Source organism: Siphateles boraxobius, unplaced genomic scaffold, assembly GCF_051911475.1.
Source record: "Siphateles boraxobius isolate OS27281-9 unplaced genomic scaffold, OSU_SipBor_1 8, whole genome shotgun sequence".
Lineage (NCBI taxonomy): Eukaryota > Metazoa > Chordata > Actinopteri > Cypriniformes > Leuciscidae > Siphateles > Siphateles boraxobius.
This window is the reverse complement of record NW_027509208.1, coordinates 27236592-27256390: the sequence shown is the minus strand read 5'-3', so window position 1 is coordinate 27256390 and position 19799 is coordinate 27236592. Positions and strand designations below refer to the sequence as shown.

At 42.5% G+C, this 19799-nt stretch overlaps 1 protein-coding gene across 5 annotated transcripts in view; it reads left to right on the top strand.

Moving 5' to 3' along the window:
• Positions 1 to 19799, top strand: part of LOC143729132 (pleckstrin homology domain-containing family G member 3) — a 116913-nt gene that overhangs the window by 72578 nt on the left and 24536 nt on the right. For all 5 annotated transcript variants that reach the window (XM_077220219.1, XM_077220218.1, XM_077220221.1 and 2 more), the window contains 4 exons: positions 6957 to 7057; positions 10762 to 10831; positions 11435 to 11481; positions 19486 to 19636. In XM_077220219.1, the coding sequence (XP_077076334.1) occupies positions 6957 to 7057; positions 10762 to 10831; positions 11435 to 11481; positions 19486 to 19636 (369 nt within the window). The remainder of the gene's footprint in view (positions 1 to 6956; positions 7058 to 10761; positions 10832 to 11434; positions 11482 to 19485; positions 19637 to 19799) is intronic.

Sequence of the window (19799 nt, the reverse complement as noted above, 5' to 3'; positions counted from 1 at the left end):
AACCAGAATGCTCTCAAATAGCGTCTTTATTAAGCTTCTTCGGTAGATTAAAGTCAGGGAGATTGCATTGTTCCACCATGTTTTCAATTTGAGAGTTTCATGTGCGCTAAAAAGCTCATGTGCCCCATCTTACCTATACAATCACCTTGTGAATTTACTATAGTATCAGCCTCACGGAGCATCCAAGCACGGCACACGGGTGCCACAAGTAGTTGATCCAAGTATGAAAGACTAATTTTCAAGTTTGGGTTTTTTTTACGAAAATTCCAAATTCTTACGATTTAATAACTGTGGCCATCTTAATCATGGTTAATTGTAATATTGGGTAATCGTGACATCCCTAGTACTAGATGGATATTTTTGGCCGTTTTGTTGTTTGATGTTTAAGATGAGTTTTAAACAGTAACATTTTTAAAAACACTTGAGACCCTGCTTTCAGTTTTCTTTTCAATTGTTCCCTTTACATTGCGTTAAACCTTTAGAGATTGTTTATAGAAATTTTGACATGATGACTTTCTACACTTCATGAAACAAAACCCAACTAAAAAAAAAAAATGAAAAAAGCTGTTTGTGCCTTTAGTGTAGAAGGTCCGAGTAATAGAATCCTTGCAGAATTTCCTGAAATGTGGTAGTGTAAACTATTCAAACAGTGAGAAGTCAGACATCAGCCATGATGGAGTTCCGCCAAAAATACTTTTTAGAAAGAAGGCACATTTTTGGAGCTTTAAAATGTGAGAAATGTTCAAGTTGTTGAATCTTATTGCATGTGAAAAGTCAACAACAGTGTAGATTACAAACATGAATTGCTAAAATGTGCTTTATCCTAATTGTAAATAAGGGTGAGTTCTTGTTCATTGCAGCTCTAAAGGGCCATTCAGGTGACCTGGCTTATTTCACAGACCTGCTAACAGAACAAGAACTTGCCAGGATCTTCTCAATACAAGAAGAATACAAAATCATTTTCTCTAGATCAGTTAATCCAGGTATTAGACAGAAATACCATTGAGAACTTTAACCATTTCGCTGATGTCCACCAGACTTAGCAACAGAAGTAGACTCTTTTCAAAGTCCCACCCTCAAAGACAACACCTTTAACAAGGGGAAAATGGCAATGGCGAATTTGAGCTGTACTGTTCTCCAATCATTTAGTCCTCTTAAACCCTGCCCCTTTCGTACAATCGACATTCAACAGCTGATGGATCCCCACCCTACACAACACAGAAGAAAAGCTTTAAGAAAGTTCATCAGCTTTAAGCTGATTATTCCATTAGGAGGTCAGTTCAGTGCACTGTGTACAGTCGAGATGGGTGTTCGGTTAAACCCATCAGGCCATATCACGTCTCACATATCATGTTCAATTCCCATGCTTCTGAATTCACACTTGAATAATTTTTTTCATTAGATGTTGAATGCATATGAAGTGTAGGAAATGCTTATTATGACTCGTTAGCAGTCAGGCATCCAATGCTCTGGGATTATCCCGTTATATAACAACAGGTTTGACTATTGGATTGTGCCAATTGAGTCCTCCAAGTACACAACACAATGACATAGCCTACTGTTTGTGAGATTACAAACAGTCATGAGGTGTGAACATAAAAAGCATTATCACATGCTTAAGTTTAGTTTAAAAGCACCACATAAACATGCATCACAATACCATTATTTATTTAAAAGCAGGCACTTTAAGAGAATTTAACAGCTTATTTTAATTTATTTGAGAAAATTAGTGAACGGATGCATGATACAGCCCTGAAATCATGCAGTCCTGAATAATCTGTCCACATTTGGACAGGATATGTAGGTTTTAGGATTTGGGCTTATTAACAAAATATAATTTATATTCCCACTAAGAGTCCTCCTAAATAGCAGGCAAAGTTCTTAGGTAAGAGATTCTTCTTATCACTTGTGAGGTTTCACTTTCACATGCCTCATGCCATGGCATTTAGTGCAACAATGAAGCCTGTCAGTATCTGCATGACAATACCTGTAAATGTAATTTTCCAGGCAAGGGATAGTGTACTACAATATTTGTGACTCTGGACCACAAAACTATTCACATGGTTAAATTTTGAAATTGAGATATATACATCATATGAAAGCTGAATAGATAAGCAGTGTTAAGATAGGACAGTGCCCCCCCCCCCCCCCCTTAAACCTTTAAAGAAACGGAAAGATAAAAAAAAAAAAACATTCAATGAAAAGCACCTGCAATAGCTTCACTTTGTAATGTCATTATTTCATTTAACAGTAAGAGAGAATAATAATACAGAACTTAACTTTTAATTTAAATAAACAAAAACATTTAAATATTTCAGTGATGCTTTGGATGAGCGATATATAAAAGCGCAAATATATGACAGCTTTTGACAGCGCCTCACGTCACAAGCTTAGTTTCTAGTTCGTCTTTTTACCCAAACACGCACAGCAGCGAAGTGGCGATCAAAAGCTTGAGTTTCAGTCCGCTGAAGAGGTGCTTTTCTACGGCGAGCAACTTCTATGTTGGGCTTGTTCCAGCGGTGACAAGTCAACGGTCTGAAGAAGAACAATTCAGTGTAGTTGCAGTTCGATGCCACTTTAATAAGGCAGAGCACTGACCGTTATTCACGCACTTGAATGTTGTTGCAACTGCTGTATTTTTTTTTTTTTTTTTTTTTTCGCAGTTCTCCCGCGCCCCCCTGCAGTATCCTTGCGGATGAGTGTATGCACACTAGCGGCACCCAGCAATGACTTCAAAGGCTGCTTTAAATCCTGCTGCACCATAGAACCAATCGCATAGTTTTCCAATTTCATTATATTTGTCCCAAATCATTGTTAGTATTTCACTGACTTAACTAGGCTGTATATTGCGTAAAGACATTTTTTCAGTAACAAGTTTATTTTGTTGTTTGGCAGATTGAAATATATGGCCTGTATATGGCCATAATGTCCTGTATATGGCCGGCTTCTGTTACTTCCATTTGTGCTGTTGCACCATTGTTTTAGTTTTTTTAACTCAAACTGATTGATGCCACTTTGTTCATTCTTAAAGGGATAGTCCACCCTAAAATGAAAATTCATTATTTACTCACCCTCATGTCTTTCTAAATCTGTTAGATATTTTCTTTGATCTTCAGAACAAAAATAAAGATGTTTTAAATTAAATCTGAGATATTTCTGTCCCTGCATTGACTGTCTACACAAATACCACTTTGACACTTAAAAAAAAGTTCATACAGAAATCGTAAAACGAATCCATATGAATTGAGTAGTTTAGGTTTATTAGCCTGCTGTCACTTTAACACTTAATGCACGGATCCAATAGACTATTTCACATGCGTTTTCAGTTAAGAAATGTTTACAAGCATATTTCGACATATTTTTGTGTGTATTTGTCCATTCAAGTGCAAGAAGACGCGAAAAAGATAACTCAAATTCAATATTCGTGCACTATATGAAAGGCGATTTTTTTGTGCGCGGCTCTAAAGTGCTCAGCACAGAAAACAGTGCTCAGGTGCCAAAATTAGTTCTCTTTTGCATCATCTTGTGCTTGAATGGATTCCCAACCCTAGGTTAAATGCTTTCTCATATCTAGGCCCAGTGTGCAGATAATAAAAGAATCCTATCCAATTGACACAGCAACTTTGGCAAAACCAATGACGTGAAATTGATTTGGGTCTGTTTGGCAAGAAAAGACAAAAAAAGTGTCAACCTATCAGTGTAAACCTGCATTCTTTCTAACAGCTTGACACAATCAGTGTCCCTAACCCTCATTTGAACTTCAGTTTATTCTGTAAAAGGACTAAGTTTTGCTCTGGACACGTGGCATCTGAGGACTAAGTGTAAGGATTGATCCCAAAAGGTTATAGAAATACCTAGTGGGCTGACTGACGTACTTTTATGAGCTTCTGCCAATATCTCGCTTATACAGTACAAAATAATTTTTAGAAAAAAAATTACTGTAACTTGTCAAAAGTGTTTTTTTTTTTTTTTCAAAGGTTGTAGTCAGGGCTGTAGGCATGGTTTTATAATGACAGAGGTCCCAAATTTCAGCTGGTTAGGTGGGTAGGGCATGCTCCCCTGTGAAAATTTAGATTTCTCTGAGCTATGTGTGTTTTTAGACTTTTGAAGGCCAAAAAAAAGGATAAGAAATAGTTTTAAAACATGTCAGTGGGCAGTAGATTATTTGTCAATACCTGCCCTCTCCTTGCCCTGTCTCTTCCCATCCTAAAGCTGAGCTTTGACTGAGAGTCTTTTCATTTTCATCTGTCAGTGAAAAAAGGAAACATGGGGTCAGATGATATTTATATGTTTTATGATTAATTTTCTTAGACTTAGATTTCCTTAAAGTCAATTTACTGAAGGCTACCAGGAAAACTAACCAAGTGTATTAAATTCGTTTACAATATATGTACACATTTATTATTAATCTTATGCCAATATGATAAAAAACGGCTTTAAGGTTTCTTGTCCTCTCACATTGACAGTTACTAATATTTTATGTTACGTAAATTATATTGCCCTATTTTCAATTCAAAATGGCAAAATTAGTCAAAAGTTTATTAGTTTAACTGATTATGTTTGTCGCCGTTTAACATATTTCTATCTTAAAACGGCTGTCAATTGTGAAATTGTATGCAATATCCTTGTATCACTAAAGTCGAATTAATACTATATTAGGGAATTATTTCACAACTAATAATAGTTGGAAAACTACACCTCGGAAAAATACAGAAGTCTGGACCTCGGTGACCTCATAGCTGGCAACGGCCATTGTTGTAGAACTTTCCTAGTGATCAGACTCACTTACTACAGGTGAGATTTTGCATTATTCACCTGTAGAAAGTCACCAAAAACCCTTTTGGTTAATTACAGTATTTTTTTTACAAAAATAATTGTTTACTGTAAATACATAAAGGGAACAATTTAAACAATTTAACCTGTAGTAAGTCAGTCTGATCAATAGGAACATACTACAACCAATGTAACATGGAAAAAAACCCTTTTGGTGAATTACAGTAATTTTTCTGAAAATAATTGTGTACTGTACATGCATGAAGACAGTTGTCACATTTTATTGTAAAAATTTCACCTGTATTACGTCAGTCTTACCAATAGGAAAAAATATTATCTGCTAGTCATTCATATGCTTACCATCTTTTGTGATAATCTTATCTTATCTAATCTTAATCAAAGTGGCAACTCTAGGACTTTTTTAGGAGAGTGCCAAGTCATCTATTTTAGTCGTCTAGCATTAAGATACAGCACAGCTTCTAAAAAGATAGACCCTCAGGCGTTGGAAGACCCCCATAAAAATGGTTAAAGGCATTATTAACTTCAACATAATGTATTTATTGCATTTTATTTATTAATTTTCCCTTAAAACTATACATTTACAAGGTCACATTTGTCAGTTTTTAAGCACATAGTAGTTAGACATATGTTATCAATTTCACTCAACACATCTTTATTATTTTATTATCTTATCAGCTCCTTGAATCAATGGCGTCTTTGTTACTAATGTAACCCCCATTCCCTGCAGGAGGGAACGTAGACATTATGTCAGGTGACTAACGAATTAGGATCTCGCCTAAGAGCCCCACATCACCTTTGAGTGGTAACAAAACAAGCAAATAGACATTGACGAGTGAGATTTGCATCGCGAACCACTCCGAGTGAGACGTGTATATAAGGAAGCGTGCGGAACTCACTCATTCAAGTTTTGTGCTTGGGAGCCGAGAGGTGTCCTGGTACCAGCGGTGGCACAGCGATTGTGACGACGGGACGTTCCCTCCTTCAGAGATTGGAGGTTGCATGAGTAACTTAGACGTTCCCTTTCAGTCAATAACGTTCAGTCAATGACTGATGAATTGGGATCCCTAAGAAAGACACCACAGTTGTTGCCCTTTCCAGCGCCCTACGCAAGCCACATAAACCCTATATTGTTTGTTCATGTTAGTTCACAGTGCATTAAATACAAAGTTCTGGAATGAAACTCTAGATGGTGCAGTCTAATAGGTCCTTTAACTCACCTGTTCATAATCACATCGTTATCTATAGGGCGCAGCTGATTGGTTCCTGCCGTATCAGTAGCCAATAAGCTTGCATACTCAACCTTCAAATACTGGGTAGCATTTGCCTTAGCAGTGCAGCGTGCTTTCAGAAACCCTCCACCTTCCCCAGCTCCACCTGTATAGATCTGCTACGAGTAATTCATGTACTCTATTTTGTACAGCAGCAGCATGTCGTACTTGCTCACAGCAGCATGCCGTGTATGTATTGGCTGTAGCAAGTCCCGTAATTGTTCTGCAGTAGCAGCAATAACCTACAGCAGCAGCAGCGTAGAAGATCTATTCCACCAAGACCAAATATACAACATTTTCATACCCATTACCATGCCAATCACTCCGAGAGTTTTCATGACAGAAATAATGTTAACGAATACAACTTTTGATTTTAATAATGTATTAGTAAATGTTGAAATAACATTAACTAAAATGAATAAATGCTTTAGAAGTATTGTTAATTCTTAGTTCATGCTATCTAAAGTAGTTGACTAATGTTAACTAATGAAAACTTATTGTAAAGTGTCCCCAATGATCAATAATGCGCACCATTCCTGAGCGCGGCCTAATTGACTTCTCCCATTAAGACTATAGAGCACAACATTGCCTGCTGCCTTTTTTAGCTGCACTGGTTTCAGAAGTATTTTTTCCATACATTTTTCCCATAAAGAGTTATAAGCCATGAACCAAGCCAATCAGCTATGAGGTAAATCATAACGTTACAAACTTTCATTTGAAGCAAAATCATTTTTAAAAATCTGAGAAAAAGACAAAGGTACAAGATTGTGTACTTAACAACGGGGTTGGGCTTTGCTGGTGCTATGCAAATTTTTGATGACCTATGACGCCGTATTGTGCTTTCATGCCAGTCAAAAGTATTCTTGAATATTCAAGACTGATTTTCTCTTACAGGACTATCTTGCTCACATCATAGACACAGGAGATCTTCCCATCAAGCCAGAACAGGTGTGTGCTCTATTTGGAAACATAGAAGACATCTATGAGTTTAACAGGTAAGAACTCATTTAGTATTTGCTTGTTTTTTGCAACCAAACCAAACCAGCAGCAGCATCAAACAATCGTTTATTAAAGCGTGTACAGACATCAGAATGCCACACCTTTGCATAGATTGTTTACAAAGAAGAATCTTAATTTTATGAAATGATGATGTTATTTTAATTTCTTATTTGAAAACAGTGGTGACTAAAGGCCTGTTCACACCAAGAATGATAACTATAAAGATGCATTTATTAACGTCTTCAGCAACAGCATTTTCATTGTAAGCGGTCACTGCAGTTATGTCGTCTGCTGAACTGAAGCTCATGCCTTACTCCTAGCCCTGGAAAATGGACAAGAAAGAAATTTCTTTATCTTCACAGACTCAAAATCTGGCCTTCAAACATTGAATCTGTAAAGACTGATCACCCCAAAATTATAAGTATCTTAGCTAAAGCTTTTCTGCTAGAAAAAACTTTTGTTATCTGGTAACGAGAAAGCAGACATCGCTGCAAAGAAGCCTCTCAATATTTGACCCAGATCCGGCACCAAGGCACATAAATCAGGGGACCATCGGCTGGTGAAATCATGCTCAGCCGGGGGGGTATTTTGATTAAATATTACGAGGGCACATAACGTTGGTTCAACTTTGCATTTGTAGTGGAAACAAACCAACACGCATCTGTAACCACTTTCGAAATCATACTCGCTCTGCGCTTTCGAATTCGCTCCTGTTCAGCAGGGAGGGGAGGGTGGCGGGGGCACAATAACTTGTTTGGGTGGGCAAGGTCCATGAATAAAATGCACAAACATGAATATGACGCTGGTAGCACAATCGGATAGGTAGCCTTTTTCACTGTCGAATTGTGCTACCTACTGTTTTAATGGGAGGTAGCAAAATCTGAGTGGCTAGCTCAAATCATCTGGGGCTGGTTTCACAAAGCTATTTTAGACCGGTCTATAGTGTTAGACAAGTCGAAAATTTGCTCATAGACTAGTCGAATGCAAGTTAGACTGTTTTACAAAAATAAAGACGGACACCTTAAAATTGGTGACCTTGGTCACCTAAAAAAACAAAATTGGACACCCTACCCCAGGCTAACTTAGGTCTAAGACTATGTTACCTTGGCAACCTGCAGTAACAATCAGTTGCATTACAAACAGCTGAAAGAAAAGGGAAAATGTCTCATAATTTGTGGTCTGCTGACGAAGTTATGGAGAGGGCTATGAGAAGGGAAGGGTTTTATAGGGACCGCAGTAACCTACTGGAAATATATAATAATGAGGACTTTTCTTTTCTCTACGTCTTTAACGCTCCGCTCAACGGTCGGATTAACGCTGTTAATTGTAGTAGCAATCTTTTTCCAAATTAAACATTTCTTCTTGTTACTACATTCTTCCCTAAATTTCCCAAGCAGAATGCAGTGTAGCCCTACTTAAGATAGTCAGAGTCTTAAGTGCTTTGTGCAACGGTCTGATTTAGATGTCTATCTGAAGTCTGACTCTACTATATCCAAGCCAAAGTCAATCTTTGTGAAACCAAACCGGCCCCAGAAAACTGACCCTGCTCAGACCGTAGACCAATAATAAAATCTTATACTAATAACAAGTGGCAGATCATTGAATGGTTGTGGTTTGCAATTGCTGTAATCTCATATGAGTGACAGGTTGCCCCATCATCACAGAAGAGAAAGGAGGGAAAGTTATTTTTATTAAATATAATGAGGGCATGTTAATTAAAAAAAATAACAATGTGCTTGGATAAATCATTTAAAGTAATCACTGCAATATTCCATGAAAAAATTAAATATGTTATTAGAATTACTTTTGTAGCTATGTGTGTAGCGAATTAAAAACTAAATATTGTTATAATATTTTCAGTTCCTGTTTGCTTGGTTGACTGAAATGTAACTGATGTGCAGCGCATGATGTGTGTTTTGGGAATTTTTATTTTACTGGCCACTCAACTGCATTTGAAAATGTACATAAAACTGCATTTATTTTTTACATGTTGTTTTTTTGTTTGTTTATAAAAAATCTCCTCAGTTGTCTCAGGCCATATTCACTCATTCAATTTAATTAAACCAGGGGTTTTCAAACTGTGGGAAAAGGTGGGTCGCTCAAAGTTTGGCTGCATCTAGTTTAATTCAAGTCTGACATCCAGCAACTCCTCGTATGTGGGTGTCACTCACTAGTCTCACTAGTCTCTTCTGTCTCAAGTCCTGTCACATCTAGTTCCTCAGAACTAGAGCGGGCCAATAGCATACTGTCTGCCGGACCTGAAGAGGCAGACGAGCGCTTCCTGATCTGGCCTGAGAGCATCGGAGCTGCCAAACAAGGCCTAAGAAATCGATAAGCCCGTCTCAGGCTCCTAAGCCCACTACCTCAGTGGGACCCGAACCGTGGGGTGCACACACTCTTTGAAACGATGAAAAGCAGTGTGAAGCCTCGAGGGGCAGCTGGCTGTGTGATTGATAATCTGTCTTAACAAAATGTTACCAGTTGATAAATTCTCTCAAGTAATTTCTCATGACTTATTTTCATGTTTTAATTTATATGCATCTGTTAGATGTTTTGATAAAGTGGGTTGAAGTACATATGTGTTCCCTGAAAATCAAAACCCATGACCTTGCCGTTGATACTGCCTTGCTTTACCTGAGCTATAAAAAGATTGAAACCTTAAAGACCCCAAGAAAGAAAGACGCTTTTTTTTCTTTCTGTTTACATTTTCTATTGAAACGTGATTTCTTTGCCGCATAAAGGATAAGGATATAAGGATTTTTCAAATAGCAAATAGGCTTTAGGTACACCACAGGTACATGAACCATGATTTGCTAGGAAAAGAGACATTCTCCTTTTAGAGAACAATTGTTTGAACAAAAATCTGTGTAGTGGACAGTAATCAATATGATCATCTATATTTTTGGTCTATTTTCTGGGAAGGTGCTGTGACTCAAGGCTTGAGATTTTACTGAGATGTGTATTATTTCTCTCTACCTGTCAGTTAGTAGTGGCATTTTTCCATGCTTTTCCATAAAAAACTCTGGATGGAGACTTAAACACACACCTTTCTTCATCTAACCAGTCATCAGTCCATTGTTTTTGAGCGTAATTGTCTCCTCACCTGTTGTCAGGGGTTGGTCTACCCCAGAGTGATACTTTTCTCTTCAATACCATACAGTAAGTGAGTGAATGGTTGGCGTGTTTCATCACAAATGCATGACAGAAAGTGTGGGAATAATTTCCTGTTTGCTGTGGTGTTTGTTAGCTAATCCCTTAGTTGTGGTTTCAAATACATTTTAAACATGGATTGAACCTAGACATGAACAGGAGATTCAGATTTCTTACACCAGTGGCAAAAAAAAGTGTCTTTTATCATGTTATTTTTTTTAAAGGAATAAGCCTCTTACCACTGTTCATCACAGTGATTTTACTATTAAGGAAATGTAAGGCGCTCCTTACACACACTCATGGAGTAAGAGATGTTCTTTTCTCATTGGCCCTGGATAAGAGGATGAGTGACTTGCAGACTGCATGTGCTGTTGAACAACGTATGACATGTCTTCTTTTCTTTATCACAGGGCCTTTTGCCAGCTTAATGCTGTAATGGCCTTAAGAGTCTGTTTTGTCTTTACAGTGTTCAGAGCATGTGGTGTTTTAATGAACATTATTTTGATGTGTTGGGGGTAACATGTTGTTAACATGTTTTCTCTTTTTTTAGTGGGCTGCTTCAGTCACTGGACATGTGTGACAATGATCCTGTGGCCATTGCCAGATGCTTTGTGATCAAGGTGAAGTTTAAATGGACACAGTTATTTTTATGGCTTAAAATCTGATCATATTTCAATTATATGTTTATGTAACTAAACTAAATTGTTATGGGTATACTGTGTAGCTTTTTTGTTCAGAAATGACTAAATTGATATAATGAGCGAGTACATCATGAATCCATCTTCCGAACCGTGTTTTTGTCTTATCCTGAATCACTACAGTATGCCTATAATGAGTGTTTATATTTATACTATTTTAAACGGGGCAGGATGACACCCGGTGTGGAGTAGCTCAGTACCTGCATGACTCGTCATATACATAAACAGAGAGAAGTATGTCCGGCTACACTGTTCTTCCGCAAGACGCATATTCAGTTACTGTACATAGTTAACACCAAAAGTTACATAGTGTACCTTTAATCATAAAATTCTTTAACATCTTTACATGAAAACAACCTCGTCATACTCAAACTGCAGAAGAACAGTGGGCTAATTATAGCATTTGATAACTTCCAAATCAAATGATGTAATAAGGGCTCATTTCTGCTGAATGTTTGCATTGTGTGATGTGTTTTTGTGTTGTTGTGTTCCTTTACTGACTTATCTTTTTTCTCCTATATTTAGCGTGAATATTTTGACATCTACACACAATATTGCACCAACTATCCAAAGTAAGTTTCAGTAAATGGCCAAAGTAACTCATAATGCATTATGTTGTAGAGCCTTTGGCTAGCTTTTCAGATCTTCTGCATCAAGGAAAAGCACCTTTGGTGTCTTGGTAATATTATGTACAGTAATATGATGCTGTCATTTTGATTTAACCTTGGACTTGGCAGCTAATGTTAAAATTAAGAAAACAAATACAACTGTGATGTGTATTTCTAACTATTTTATAATTTTAATACGCTATCATTTTTTAACATTCCAATATTGAGAATTTTGGTGTGAATTTGCTTAAATTTAATTTAAATAATAACACTGTTTTTTTTTTTTAGATCAATTACTTTTATTTATTTAGTGGTCGGATCAAATTCATGATCAGTAAGGTCTTTAATGCCTGGACAAGCACACAAATCCAGGGCCAATACCAGAAATTGGTGAACCCATGTGATGTATTAGATGAAATGTCACATATGGTCTTTGAGCCTGTTTACACCTGGTATTAAGATGCGTTTGGTGGATCAGATCACAAGTAGACGGAGACACATACCCGTTTACACCTGGTGTTTTAATCCATCTCTTTTGCCCATTTTCATCCACTGCTATCCAGATTTCTTCGTGGGGAGGGGTCTATGGGCGGTTAAATGTATGGGCTACTACAGATCTTTCGAACTTAGCCTCGAAGACAAGCCTAACACTGTTAGTGTGTTTTAGAAATCAGGAATGTTGCGAGAACATTGTGCTTGGTACTAGGGCTGGGCGATATATCGCATGACATTGCTATGTGCATCTCGTCAGTAAAGCCGGTTCCTTGATTAGTAGTAAATCACCTTCACCTGCTTTCAGATGGAAGATGTGATGCAGATATGAGTGTTAAATTAACACTCAAGAGTGTTAAAGTTAATGAGATAATTAAGTGATTAATTTAGTGATGATTGTGCATTATTGAATACACTTGATGTTAACAAGCAGAATCACTGAAGGAGAAAATCACAAATTGTAAGCCACCGTTATGGCGATCAATGCTTGCTTTTGTTGGACTCTTGACCCTTATACTTTAAACTTACCTTTTGTTTGTCTGCTGTTCTTGAATTATAACAGTCAAATAAACAAAAAGTGTGATCTGATAGTGTTGGTTATGTTATGGCATAATCATGCTGTGATCTGAAAAATGAAACTTATTGAGACAGTTTGGTTTAACTTGTTAGCAACAGCTTTGTGATTCTACTGCATATGATTATCAGTATTTTTCTTATAATCCAAAATATTTTATAAACATTGTTCTGATCAAAACACTTTCAATTGAATTTATTTAGAAACACAGACATCAATAATCAGCCTGTGAATCTCAACAATGGTGACAATAATAATGCATGTTGCAGTGGCTGCCACCAATCACAACTCATTAATGGCTCCCATCATGCATTGCGTTATGAATAAATTATAATCTGAATTGTCTATGTACTTTACTTTTCCTAATTGAATATTCTGCTCGTCACCATTGTTGAGATGCATTGACTGAAACTTGTCATCTGTGTGTGCCTAAAAGAAAGATTTTTTTTAAAACAACTTTTAAGAAATCCTTTATATTATATCAAAAATTCTGGATATTTATGCAGAATCACAGTTATGATGTGCTCAAACATAAAGTTCAAATGATGATTGTCATAATATAGCCAAGACCATTTGATCACTTTTTTTTCTTTGTTCATCTGGCAGTTATAATTCAGATACAACAGCCAAACAAAATCTAAAGTTAATAATATAAGGGTCAAGAGCCCAACTAAAGCAAACAATGATCGCCATAACGGTGGCTTACAATTTTAGTGTAATCTCTGTTACAATCTCTGTTACCTTAAATTATATCTTTATCTCTGTAAAGCTGCTTTGAAACAATCTACATTTTTAAAAGCGCTATGTAAATAAGGATGACTTGACTTGACTTAGATTTTCTCCTTCAGTCATTCTGCTTTAGGTGTCTTCAATAATCCTCAATCTTCACTCAATTAATCACTTAATTATCTCATTAACTTTAACACTCTTGAGTGTGGACTCATATACACTCCCAGGAGTGTTAATTTAAGACTGGAGTTTTTGCTGTGTACAAAGAGCCGTAGTTAACTGACAAGCTGAGCCATATCGCATTAATTATCGCTGGCGATACGTCCGCGATATTAATGCGATATGGGACAGCTTGTCAGTGAACTACGGCTCTTTGTAGTAAATGCCGCTCCATCTGAAAGCAGGTGAAGGCGATTTACTACTAATCAAAGAACGTCTCGGTTACGTATGTAACCCTCGTTCCCTGAGTAGGGACGTTACGTCGGATGACGGAGAATGGGGGTTTCGCCTAGAAAGCCAATCATCTTCGTGTACTATAAAACGAGCCAATGGCGATGAAATGCCATGGGTCTGCGTAATTTGCAAAGCGTATCTCTGCCCCACCTCGTGGGTATAAAAGGAGGACGCCGGCAACATGCAGATATGTCTTCGCTGAGGAGCCGAGACTGAACTCAGGCGTCTACCCAGCGGTACAGCGTAAGTGGCAGGGAGACGTAACGTCTCCGTTCCCTACTCAGGGAACGAGGGTTACATACGTAACCGAGACGTTCCCTTTCGTAGTCACTCCGAGTTACGTCGGATGACGGAGAATGGGGGTCCCCGTGTAATCACGCCACCTTCACAGCTGTCTTCCAGTGCCCTGCGAAAGTCTGATCCCCCTGTCGTGATACTGGCACGGACGAAGGAGTCCTACTTAGCACAGGAATACCAATGTACACTGGGAAGCATATCTCAGAAGAAAAATGCCGCAGCATGCCTACCCGTAGGGAGGACTTAAGAATACACATATGGCTGGAGGGCTACATATGGAGGAACACTGGAGTGACCAGCCCGTGGGGTGGCAACTTTCAACTCCAGGAGAGGCAAGGTGACTTGCCGAGGGAAAGACACATGCTCAAGGAGGCTTACAGTGGAAATACACATGTGGGGGTTACTCAGGGGAGGAACCAAGCACACGGAGGCACCTAGCCGACGCACAGGCAATAGACACTGGCGCCAGCATCAACAGTGCTGGAGGAACTCAGGGCTTCGGAGAGGAAGGCTCACCTGAGGAGAATATTGCACATATCCAGTCCGTAGAGTGGAATGGCGAGCAAGCGAAGACACCTGAGCGGGTCCAGTACTAGCTGGTTGAAGCGAGTACACGAGAGGACACAGGCTCCACTCGGAGATTATAAAATCTGGCGAATGTGTTGGGTGTCGCCCAGCCTGCAGCTCTACAGATGTCTGCCAGCGAGGCGCCATGCGCTAGAGCCCAAGAGGAAGCCACACTCCGGGTGGAGTGGGCTGTCACACCAAGGGGGCACGGTCGGCCTTGCTGTTGGTAAGCCAAAGCAATGGCGTCCACTATCCAGTGAGACAACCTCTGCTTTGAGATAGCCTTTCCCTTCAGTCTCCCACCATAACAGACAAAGAGCTGGTCTGAGGTCCTGAAACACTGCGTTCTGTCTATGTAAGCACGGAGAGCGCGTACTGGACAGAGCAGTGCCAAGGCTGGGTCTGCCTCCTCCAGGGGCAGCGCTTGCAGGTTCACCACCTGGTCCCGGAAGGGAGTGGTGGGAACCTTGGGCACATATCCTGTCCGGGGTCTCAGGATCACGTGAGAGTGACCGGGCCCGAACTCCAGGCACGCGTCGTCAATGGAGAATGCGTGCAGGTCCCCTACCCTCTTGATAGAGGCCAAAGCAACCAGGAGCGCTGTCTTCATAGACAGGAACTTAAGCTCAACTGATTGCAGAGGCTCAAAGGGAGCCCTCTGCAGGGCATTTAAGACCACTGAGAGGTCCCAAGAGGGAACGAGAGGAGGGCGAGGAGGATTCAGTCTCCTCGCTCCTCTCAGGAACCTGACGATCAGGTCGTGCTTCCCCAGAGACTTACCTTGAACTGCTTCGCACATACACCTTCAGGGTGGAGGGAGACAGCCTTCACTCCAGCCCATCTTGCAGGATGGAAAGCACGACACAGATCGAGCATCTCCTGGGGTCTTCTCGACAAGAAGAGCACCAGTTGACGAAGAGGTTCCACTTCAACGCATAGACATGTCTCGTGGACGATGCTCTAGCGGAAGTGATGGTAGCCGCCACCGCTGGTGGCAGGGTACTCAAACCTGCCTCGTCCCGTCCAGGAGCCACACGTGGAGCCTCCAAAGATTGGGTCTAGGGTGCCATAGGGTGCCCCGTCTCTGAGAAACGAGATCCTTCCTCAGAGAAATTGGCCAAGGAGGTGCTGTCGCGAGGAGTATCAGTTCGGAGAACCAGGTCCGGGTGGGCCAATACGGCGCAACCAGAATGACCTGCTCCTCCTCCTCCTTGATCTTGCACAAGGTCTGTGTGAGAAGGCTCACTGGGGGAAACGCATATTTGCGTAGGCCCCGCGGCCAGCTGTGCGCCAGTGCATCCGTGCCGAGGGTGCCCTTGGTCAGGGAATAGAACAGGGCGCAATGGGTCGAGTCGTGAGAGGCAAACAGATCTATCTGTGCATCCCCGAACTGGTCCCAAATCAGCTGAACCGACTGGGGATGGAGTCGCCATTCGCCGGAGATGGGCCGAAACCGTGACAGCTCGTCGGCTGCAAAGTTCCGATCTCCCGGAATGTAGATAGCACGAAGGGACCTCAGGTGCTTCTGACTCCCTTTGAACGACAGCCTGTGAAGGGAGCGGTTCAAGACGCGCAGATCCAGGATCGGCCGTAACCCACCGGTCATCTTGGGGACAATGAAGTACGTGCTGTAAAACCCTGACTTCATCTCGGCTGGAGGGACAGTCTCGATTGCACCCTTCGCCAGCAGGGTGGCAACCTCCGCTCTCATGATAGGGGCATTGCCACCGACCATAGTGAAACTCCCCTGAAGCGGGGAGGAGACAGTGCGAACTGAATCGCATAGCCGAGCCTGATAGTTCGGGCGACCCAGCGAGAAAGGCTGGGAAGCTCCAACCAAGCTGTCAGATACTGAACCAGCGGGGTCATACGAACCACAGGCGTCCCCCCGGAGGGGCAGCGAAGCGGAGTGACCGGCCCAGGCGAGGGTGGCAAAGTGGCCCGGTGCGGGGGCGCGGTCATGCTCCACGTCCTGACAGAGGAGACCAGGGATGGACCAGCGTTCCACGGGGGTCTGCTCTGCCAGGGGTCTGGCGAAAGAGGGGGACGAGAGTGGTGAGGTCCGGAGACGGCACACACTGTCGTCCGCACCCTCTGGGACAGAGAACTCTGTGACAGAGAGGGATGAGAGCGGCGAGGCCCGGGGGGGTCGCGCACTGTCAACCGGCTCTGTGTGCTCAGTGATGGGTGTATTGGTTCTTTCTTTGACCATAATAGGGTACTGCCCATCCGTGGGTGAGCAGCGGGAGAACAAAAGATTCCCCCCCCCCGGCCCTCCGCCGGGGGAAGGAGGGGGCCTGCAACCACCTCCTGGGAAAAAACCGACACCATCCCTGAGCAGCCCGTCTCAGGAGCGCCGCTTAGCCTGGCGTTTAGCGGGGCGCGGGCTGGAGAGGGCTGTGGCGCCTTCCTGCGGCCTCCTCCACGACGCGGCCCGGGTGAAGGCTGCTGCTGGGGCCGTGCGGGAGGGGAGGGAGCCACAGGAGGGCGCCCTTGGCGGCGAGCAGTCTGAGGTGTCTGTACCGACGGCTGGGTGGAGGCAGCAGCAGGCCGTCGGGGCAGAATATGTTTAATCGCCTGAGACTGCTTCTTTGTGGTTGAGAACTGCTGGGCAAAGTCCTCAACCGCTCCGCCAAAGAGGCCGGCCTGGGATATGGGGGCGTCGAGCAAACGGGTTCGCTCGGTGTCCTGCATATCAGCCAGGTTCAGCCACAGGTGACGCTCCGGGACCACAGAGGTGGCCATCACCTGACCCAGGGAGCGTGAGGCCACTTTCGTCGCTCGGAGAGCGAGGTCAGTGGCGGTACGCAGCTCATTGAAGAGCCCTGGGTCAGTCCCCGCCTCGTGCATATCTCTGAGCAGCTGGGCCTGGTAGACCTGCAAGGTGCTCATCGCATGCAGAGCGGCAGCCGCCTGTCCTACAGCTCTGTGAGATCTCGCCACTAGGGTGGACGAAAATCTACAGGCCTTGGACGGGTGCTTAGGATTACCACGAGATGAAGCACTCTGAGGACATAGTTGCATGGCAACAGAGCGTTCAACCGGGGGAATCCCAGTGTACCCATGGGCGGCCGCCCCATCGAGGGGAGGAAAGGCGGAGAAAGCTGACGAACGTACACGGGAGGTCAAGGGAGCCTTCCATGATTTCGTCAACTCCTCATGCACTTCCGGGAAGAATGGCATTGGGGTTGGCTGTGGCCGAGAGGCGGACAGCCGCACCCAAAAACCAATCATCCAACCGCGAGCGCTCAGGGCAGGGCAGAGGGTTCCACTCAAGCCCAATGCTCACGGCGGCCCGGGAGAGCATGGGCGTCATCTCGGGATCTGATACGGGCAACGTTGGAACTCCAGAAGGAGGCAACGCAGCCGCATCGTCACTTCCCGATGACTCTTGCCCGCCTTGTGATGCCGCGATCGACATCGAGTCTTCCTCTGGAGCGCAGAATGAAACACGCGGGGCATCAGAAGATGAACCCGGTAGAATCACCGCAGCACTCGCGGGTTGCAACACTGTAGAGGGGGGCGTGGTCCGAGAACGCATCGTCGGATTGTCCCACACAGTCACCCTCAAGTCACCCTGTCCACCAGCCGGAGTACAGCCTCTCGTGGAGGATGTAGATCGGGGTGTGGATGAGGGGACTCTCTCTCGAATGAGATCATTGAGTCTAGACCTTAGTGTTGCGATGGCCATGTTCCCACAGAAGGAACATGAGTCATCCACAAGCGCTGCTTTAGCGTGTTTTAAGCCCAAACACGCAAAAAAGGCGATTGTGCCCATCAAAGGAAGACAGGAAACGACCGCACCTAGAAGAACACGGGTGAGACATCTTTAAAAAGACGTGCCACGTGCAGCTCTTTTAGAGAAAAACTCAGCGATGCTGAGGCGACCAGGGAGAAACACACAGACTGGCAGATCACTGCTCAGATCGCAGGCAATGTGAACTCGCTGGGTACCGCCGTCACACCAACACTTGAGAGTTCGCTCGTCTCGAAGAAGATGATGTCACAGGATTTGGCTTGTGGAGTGAAGAGAAGCTCTTGGCTCCGAAGCGAAAACATATCTGCATGTTGCCGGCGTCCTCCTTTTATACCCACGAGGTGGGGCGGAGATACGCTATGCAAATTCCGCAGACCCATGGCATTTCATCGCCATTGGCTCGTTTTATAATACACGAAGATGATTGGCTTTCTAGGCGAAACCCCCATTCTCCGTCATCCGACGTAACTCGGAGTGACTACGAAAGGGAACAGGTTTTACTGACGAGATGCGCATAACAATGTGATGCCATATATCGCCCAGCCCTACTTGGTACGTTTTTCATCTTCAAACCAAACTTGATTCTTCAGCTGACAAAGTTTAAATCCTGTCTGGCTAGTGCGCTTTACGCTTTAGTTCAGTAGGCGGAGAGTAGACGTTTTTTGTGGCTGTTGCACATTCGACCACATGAGCGTTTACACCACGAAAGCAATACGGCCGAAAGTGTTTTCGACTACCTCTGGAAGTGTTGGAAAGTGGACACCCTCAAAACGTTTTAGACCCGTTTACAACTGTATTTGGCATCGTCCATTTGTGATATGATCGACCAAAATGCATATTAATACCAGTTGTGAACAGGGCCTCTAATGTTCTAAAGCACATTTGAACTGTGTAACCTGTTGGTTGTCTTTACTGTATGTGAGGCTCAGTGCTGGTGCTTGAAGCATTATTTACTTCCCTTCTCAACGTTGACTCATTTATGAATTATCAGGGGGTTGTTACTTAATGTTGAATGGGAGTTACTCTTATAAGTTTGTATAGTGACATATCTGTTAGTGTGTGCTGTGCTGTTTTTTCACTATTCATACTTTCTCCTTAGCTCTGTGGCTGCTCTAACAGACTGCATGAGAAACAAAAATTTTGCAAAGTTCTTCAGGGAGAGGCAAGCTACTTTAAAGAGATCTCTGCCTCTGGGATCTTATCTTCTCAAGCCTGTCCAGAGGATCCTCAAATATCATCTGTTACTTCAGGTTAACCAACCATTCCCAGAATAATACTGTATAGAATAGTAAAGGCTTCAAATCACCTGCTGTGAGCAATGCTTCCATGACCATGCATGATCATTTTTGTTGGATTATGATTGTTGTTTTTTTTTTCATTGTATATTGTAACATTGTGTGTTTAAAAGACAGT